This window comes from Sinocyclocheilus anshuiensis, unplaced genomic scaffold (genome assembly GCF_001515605.1).
Source record: "Sinocyclocheilus anshuiensis isolate Anshui unplaced genomic scaffold, SAMN03320099.WGS_v1.1 scaffold1962, whole genome shotgun sequence".
In the NCBI taxonomy this organism is placed as follows: domain Eukaryota; kingdom Metazoa; phylum Chordata; class Actinopteri; order Cypriniformes; family Cyprinidae; genus Sinocyclocheilus; species Sinocyclocheilus anshuiensis.
In genome coordinates this window covers 126,883-135,109 of record NW_015544290.1, presented here as the reverse complement: position 1 = coordinate 135,109, position 8,227 = coordinate 126,883, and the positions used below count along the sequence as shown (strand labels likewise).

At 40.3% G+C, this 8,227-nt stretch overlaps 1 protein-coding gene across 1 annotated transcript; it reads left to right on the top strand.

Moving 5' to 3' along the window:
• Positions 1-3,696: 3,696 nt before the first annotated feature.
• LOC107698069 (retinal cone rhodopsin-sensitive cGMP 3',5'-cyclic phosphodiesterase subunit gamma-like) lies at positions 3,697-6,535 on the top strand. Its single transcript, XM_016498985.1, has 4 exons — positions 3,697-3,815; positions 5,642-5,799; positions 5,893-5,933; positions 6,039-6,535. Exons 2-4 carry the CDS (start codon positions 5,654-5,656, stop codon positions 6,113-6,115), a joined length of 264 nt encoding a protein of 87 aa, XP_016354471.1. The 5' UTR covers positions 3,697-3,815; positions 5,642-5,653; the 3' UTR covers positions 6,116-6,535.
• The last annotated feature ends 1,692 nt before the right edge of the window (positions 6,536-8,227 follow it).

Genomic DNA, 8,227 nt, shown 5'->3' with positions numbered 1-8,227 from the left:
ATTTCTTTATTTGTTCTTATTTTATTACTGACTGCTTACTTGTTATTTTTTATTCAGTTCAAAGTTTGAAATCAAGCTATCTCGTGCTACTGCACCAAAATTACCCCGCTGTAAAATAAAAAAAACACTGAGTGAGCAACAATTTGTGAGATAGCTAGTTATAATGGTAATTAAATAATGTTTACATATGTATAAAAGCCTACATTAAAATCTGTCATATAAATTGGTCTCTTCATTAGAAATTATCCTACTGATTGCCACCATTGATAGACAAATTTTTTTTATAATATTAAAAATATCTGTATGACATTATATTCTGCAGTTCTTCCCTGTTGTACTGAATTCAATTTATTTTTTTCAAATTATCATATCGAAGTTAGAAATTCAAATATTGTGACAAAATTAATTTTGTAGGGTGCCACAAGTTTGTTAAAATTTCCAAAGGGTGCCGCAACTAAAGAAAGGTTGGGAAACACTGCTCTAGCAAACGCGTCTTCAAGTGACATCTGACGACTTTTCATTTACTTTTCCAGTGTTACCTGCTGATGTGGAGGACGCTGGTCTTAGTTTCATGCATTCTTGATATTCCAAGACATGTTTACGGCTAAGGTGGTGGAGCAAACTGCTCGTGTTACCGCCCCCGGCGACAACTTTAGCCCGACAACATTTGCAGAAAATAGTTGTTTGGCCGACGTCAGATTTTTTAAAACCAAAGAACCTCCAAACAAGAGACACGGCTCCTCTTTTTGGCACAAGTTCTTCAGTGTCATCAAGTTCTTCAGTTTCCGAACTTTCGTCTATTTTATCCATCTTCACCATCACGCTTAGTAATGCATTCAGCTGTGCAACAGTAAAAAGGGACCCCTCTGAAACAGTGTCGCGCCGCACCGCGTTCCGAACAAAAAGTGACATACTGCATTGCATTGCATGTATTGCAGTATTTAAAAAATTTATATCATAAGAAAAATAAACACCGGTATTTGGTATGAACCGGTATACTGCCCAGCACTAATACTAATAGCCATACGGAAACGCCGCCCCTGGGACAAAGCCAAATGATTATCAATGTACTTATTCACACGTGCGTTTATCCACACGTACGTTATCCAGATGCAAAGTTAAAAAAATCCTTTCTTTGCTACGTCGCCTCCGACACGTGACAGTGACGTCTAACGTCTCATATATTACGTCTGATGCCTGAATACTATGGGATTTTAGCCAGACGGCTGGCGAGCGTATACACGTTAGTTCTCCTCTCAGTTTAGATAGATAGATAGATAGATAGATAGATAGATAGATAGATAGATGAGTTTGAATGGGTTAGATATAGTACATAGAAGGCAAGTCTGATCGAGTCTAATGGGCTTCAGTGTGTTTAGATTTGAATTTTGATAGTTGAGTTTGTCGGAATGTTCAGGTGAGCAGAGACTTTTCAATGTAAGTCTATGGGATTTTTATGATTTTTAATATTCATTTTTATGAAAACCGTAAGTCCGATCAGTTAGAAAAGATATAGCACACCCGGTCATATCAGTCTGAAGATCTGGGCTGAGTTAGAAGTTTGTAGAGTTAAAGCTCTAGGAGGAGTAGCAGTCAGCAGTTTTACATTTACATTTACATTTAGTAATTTAGCAGATTCTTTTATCCAAAATGACTTAAAAATGATGACAATGGAAGCAATCAAAATCAACAAAAGTACAATATGCATGGTTTGTTAGGATCGGACAATATTTGGACGAGATACAACTATTTGAAAATCTGGAATCTGAGGGAGCAAAAAAATCTAAATATTGAGAAAATCATCTTTAAAGTTGTTCAAATGAAGCTCTTGGCAATGCATATTACTAATCAAAAATTAAGTTTTTATATATTTAAGGTAGGAAATTTACAAAATATCTTCATGGAACATGATCTTTACTTAATTTCCTAATGTATTGTTGGCTATTGCTACAAATATACCTGTGCTGCTTAAGACTGCTTTTGTGCTGCAGGGACACATATAGATAGATTACAAAAAGAATAGAGAAGCTAGTGTTGGTTTTTTCTTTTTTTTTGTTAAAGAAAACAAGCAGTTAGTAAATTAATAGAGTGCAAGTCTAAAAAGGGCAAGTTTTTTTAAATAAAGAATAGAATTAGAATAGAGAGTGCTAGAGTTAGAGGGTCAAATAAAGGTGGAACAGATGTGTTTTTAGTTGTTTCTTGAAGATGGTTAAGGACTCAGCTGCTCGGATTGATTTGGGCAGGTCATTCCACCAGGAGGGAACAGTTAATGATAAAGTCAGTGAAAGTGATTTTGTGCCTCTTTGAGATGGCACAATAATATGCTGTTCACTTGCAGAACGCAAGCTTCTAGAGGGCACATAACGCTGAAGTAGAGTTGAGTTTTAATAATAAGAAGAAGAAGTTTAAATAGCATTTCAGTAAGTTGGCTTTCTTGAGCCAACTTAATCAATTAGAATATCCTGCTATGATTGTGATAAATCAGTCATGAATGTGACCAAACCGAAACAAGCATGTTACAGGAAGAATTTGTCTCTGTTCAGGACCTCTGCGATTGTGTTTACCATGTTTACTGTGGTAAGCGTGTTATGTGAAGAGCACGTCATGTTTGACTGACACGTCAGACCCCGTTTGGTCTCATCCAATTACCCACAATCCCCCTCTCAGAAAGAGTCTGCTCACTCACTTCAGGAAAATCTAAAGCGCAGGGAAAAGCTATAAACCGGATTACTGTGCTCAAGCCCGTCAGCTTCCCTCGTCTTCATGATGCTGTCGCTGCAGACGCCAGAGAAACCAGCCACAGCATGAGCTGAAACAGTTCTTATTCACGAACAAAACACATCTGCAGCGACAGAAAGACGATGATTTCAGTCTTCTAATACAACACTCATCTGTCAATATACAGTGTATCGGTGTTCTTCAAGCCATCTCGGGTATTTTCATAATGACTAAGTACGTTTGTATGGTTAAGGTTAAGGCATACTTTATTGTCCCTGAGGGAAATTTGTCTTAGGCTCAAAAATACAACCACCACATCACATAAAACATATAACAATAAGAAAAGAAAAGGAAAAAAAGAAAAAGGAAAAATCCAGAAATACATAACCTTACATATTGTTATTTAATAGCTTAATTGCAGGATTGTCAATCTCCTACCTGATGGCAGCATTACAAACTCACAGTTCAAGATGTGTGTTGTATCATGCAAAATCTACCCAATGAAAGCTGCTCACATAGGCGTTACATAACACACATCACGACTGTTGTTGTGTCAGAACGCAGTCGATCAGCGCTCATGAAGCCTCATATCGTCCAGCAATAACACTCTCTATAGTGAAGCACTGAGGCATTATAGACATAACAGTAACACTCTCGGTAAAGCTGCTTTCAACCCACGTGTTTTGTGAACACACAGAATAAAAGTGACTTTACAGTGTAGGGACGTGTTAAACACAGTGGAGTCAAAATCAAACACCAGATTCGATCTGCTCCAATAATGAAAGACACTCAAGTGATCCATGAAGGGTCTGTTGAAACATCAGTCTGTTTTCTTGGGTTTGTGTGTTTGAGAAAAGCTGCATCTTCTCACATGTTCAGGAAACGAGACCGTAACCTTGAGATTAAAGTGTCATGACTGCACACACACACACCTGATGAAGTCTAAAGAGCATTAAGTCCATTAGTGTTTCCCTAACGGGAGCCGCAAGCTGCTCTCTGAGCTTCAGTGAGACTATAAGAGAGCCGGAGAGACGGAGAGCCTCACAGACAGACGGAGAGAGAGACACACACACGCCGCTCACGGACCACAAACACAGGTAAACACACTTCAGAGAACTACAATACTGCTCTTGCTCTCGCTCAGATCTGTAGTTCACAAACGACCGATCATCTGTTAGCTCTGTTACATCTGAGTGTTTGTTTTATGTAGGTTAGTTTTCTCAGCTTGGGTGTTAAAGCAGGAAAACTGACATACTGTATGGTGTGAAATATTGATGAACAGATGAAGGTGTGATTCTCTGCATCACATGAAGCTAGAAACACCAGCGTCTGATCCCCAGACAGACAGATGCTACTGTATAATCAGGCAGATAAAGGAAATCTCATAAGTCTGTTATGTTAATGAGATTAACCGTCTTAATAAGGCAACATGAAAAACAGTGTTTGACGTGGGTTATTGTGAGATGCTAATCTGATCGATGTCTGACACGTCAGGAATATCGTACAGACGGCACTCACATTCTTCCTGAAGGGCTTTATTTCGTAATTATGATTGACAGACTGTATATTATCACACTGGGGTGTTTACAGGATAAATCAGTATATGCAGACGACATTAATTATGTGAGCAGAAGACAATTTCTTGTATAGAATGTGGAAGAGAATTACAAAGATGAGGAGCAGCACAGCTAAACGCCCTGGACCCCATAGTGGCTAAACGAACAGAAGGTACAACAAGGGAAACAGATGAAGAAGATCTGAGAGTACGCTTCGGGGTGTAAATATTAAGCACGTCAGAGAGATATGAGGGTGCAAGATTATGAAGAGCTTTAAAAGTGAGAAGCAGAATCTTGTACTCTACTCGATATTTAACAGGAAGCCAATGTAGATGACAGAGAACAGGCGAGATATGCTTGATGGAGGAGGTTCTAGTAATTATACGGGCAGCTGAGTTCTGGACCAACTGAAGCTTATGAAGGAAGACAGTTACAATAATCAATGCGCGAGGTAACTAGAGCATGTACAGGTGCATCTCAATAAATTAGAATGTCATGGAAAAGTTCATTTATTTCAGTAATTCAACTCAAATTGTGAAACTCGTATATTAAATAAATTCAATGCACACAGACTGAAGTAGTTTAAGTCTTTGGTTCTTTTAATTGTGATGATTTTGACTCACATTTAACAAAAACCCACCAATTCACTATCTCAACAAATTAGAATATGGTGACATGCCAATCAGCTAATCAACTCTGAAATAAATGAACTTTTCCACGACATTCTAATTTATTGAGATGCACCTGTACAAGAACAGCTGTGGAATTGGATGTGAGAAATGGACGAAGACGGCTGATGTTCCGTAGATGAAAGTACGCAGACCGAGTAATATTGTTCACATGCTTTTCAAAAGACAAAGTACAATCAAGGACGCTCTTAACCTGAGAAGATGAGGAGATTATCAATAGAAAGTAAAAGACTATTGGATTTAGTGCCAATAGCGACCCCTAGAGGACGCAGTTCGAAGTTCCCATGAAAGGGAACCTCTGTTTTGTCAATATTCAGCTTGAGAAAGTTATGCGAAAACCAAGATTTAATCTCTTCTAAGCAATCCAAAAGCTAGGTAGAAAGAAGAGCAGAATTTGGTTTAGAGGACAAATAGAGCTGGGTTTTCTTCACATAGCAATGAAAACTAATGCCATATTTCCTAAAAATATAACTGAGAGGTAATAAGTAAATGATAAATAAAAGAGGGCCCAAAACAGAGCCTTGAGGAACACCAGCGGTAACAGGTGAAGAGTATGATCTGAAATTTTTCAGTTGGACAGGGGAGAAATGTTCCAGTTCCAGTTTGAGTGGCATAATCCCATAATCCTAGATTCCCGTGACGCGCTCCGATCGTAAGCTCCTGGTCGCTGTGTTTCAGGGAAGCGCAGACATGAACGCAGCTCCTCCTGCAGGAAGTGCTCTGGCCACGCCTGCCAGCACCGCCGGACCCACCACACCCAAGAAAGGGCCGCCCAAATTCAAGCAGAGACAGACACGCACCTTCAAGAGCAAGGCCCCCAAGCCCGGGCAGAAAGGGTACAAACACACAAACACACTCACACACACACACACACACACACACACACACACACACATTCTGCAGTCACTGAGTTTCCCTCTCGTCTGCAGGTTTGGTGATGATATTCCTGGTATGGAGGGTCTCGGCACAGGTGAGTCACGGTGACACACACACACACACACATACACACACACACACACACACACACACTCTCTCTGTGTTCAGTGTTTAACGCCTGTATCTCATCTCGTGACAGACATCACTGTGGTGTGCCCATGGGAAGCGTTTGGAGACATGGAGCTCAGCGATCTGGCCAAATACGGCATTATCTAAGCCCCGCCTCCCCCCCATCCCGTGGCCCCACCCCTTTTGCTCAATGTTGTCGTGAGGTTATGATGTATGATGGTAAAGGACTGACTCAACGCATGGATACTGTCATTATTGATATGATTGTTATTGTTATTATTATTATATAATATTTTATATTTTGTATATGCTGCGATAAGACGACATCTTATCCCCTCCCGCTCCCCAGCTGTCAATCAACATCCTGAAAGCTAGTCATCAGGGTTAAGACACACCCCTAGCTACGACTCCGCCGTTATTACAGAAGGTGTGTTTCCTGTAGCAGCGATGACTGATGACATCACTTCCTCTGTCTCGTAGAGCCTGTCCTATGAACACATTTATATTATTAAATGTGTCGTGTGATTACCGGAGTAGAAATCCAATTAAATTTTCTATTTTCACTAACTCTGTTGACGTTATTGCAGTTGAATAAAATCAAATATCATAACACGGTAATGACTATCATTAAATACCATTATGAAAAACACATTAACATACTGAATAACTTTAAGAATGATTGACGAGTGTGTGTGTGTTTGTGCGTGTGTGTGTCTGTGTGTGTGAGTATGTGTGCTATAGTGTGTGTGTGTGTTATGGTGTGTGTGTGTGCGCGCATGTGTGCACTATAGTGTGTGTGTGTGTGTGTGTGTTTGCGTCTGTGTGTGTGAGTGTGTGTGTGCTATACAAACACACTCACACACACACACACACACACACACACACACACACATTCTGCAGTCACTGAGTTTCCCTCTCGTCTGCAGGTTTGGTGATGATATTCCTGGTATGGAGGGTCTCGGCACAGGTGAGTCACGGTGACACACACACACACACACATACACACACACACACACACACACACACTCTCTCTGTGTTCAGTGTTTAACGCCTGTATCTCATCTCGTGACAGACATCACTGTGGTGTGCCCATGGGAAGCGTTTGGAGACATGGAGCTCAGCGATCTGGCCAAATACGGCATTATCTAAGCCCCGCCTCCCCCCCATCCCGTGGCCCCACCCCTTTTGCTCAATGTTGTCGTGAGGTTATGATGTATGATGGTAAAGGACTGACTCAACGCATGGATACTGTCATTATTGATATGATTGTTATTGTTATTATTATTATATAATATTTTATATTTTGTATATGCTGCGATAAGACGACATCTTATCCCCTCCCGCTCCCCAGCTGTCAATCAACATCCTGAAAGCTAGTCATCAGGGTTAAGACACACCCCTAGCTACGACTCCGCCGTTATTACAGAAGGTGTGTTTCCTGTAGCAGCGATGACTGATGACATCACTTCCTCTGTCTCGTAGAGCCTGTCCTATGAACACATTTATATTATTAAATGTGTCGTGTGATTACCGGAGTAGAAATCCAATTAAATTTTCTATTTTCACTAACTCTGTTGACGTTATTGCAGTTGAATAAAATCAAATATCATAACACGGTAATGACTATCATTAAATACCATTATGAAAAACACATTAACATACTGAATAACTTTAAGAATGATTGACGAGTGTGTGTGTGTTTGTGCGTGTGTGTGTCTGTGTGTGTGAGTATGTGTGCTATAGTGTGTGTGTGTGTTATGGTGTGTGTGTGTGCGCGCATGTGTGCACTATAGTGTGTGTGTGTGTGTGTGTGTTTGCGTCTGTGTGTGTGAGTGTGTGTGTGCTATAGTGTGTGTGCATGTGTGTGCGTGTGTGTGAGAGAAAGAGGCTGTTCACACACACATAATGTAAATTCAGGAAGAGCAGAAACAAATGTTCACTTCATCATCTGCGCGTCCATCTGCTCCTCCCATCCTACACCTCACACACAATAAGTCTTGAATGAAATCAGGTGACAGTACGGTCACAATATTCATAACTGTGAACTGTAAATTGTGTGTGTGATGTTGTGATTGAGGTTCAAAACTCTTTTTTACACTGTTGCTCAAGAAAAGGCATGTTTTGTTCAATCAGACAACAGGTTTCCTCATGTCATGTAAAGATCCGTGATTCATTAACTGCTTGTTTCATTCAGATCAGTTGTCACTACCACACACACACACACACACACTCACACACAGACACACACACACACACACA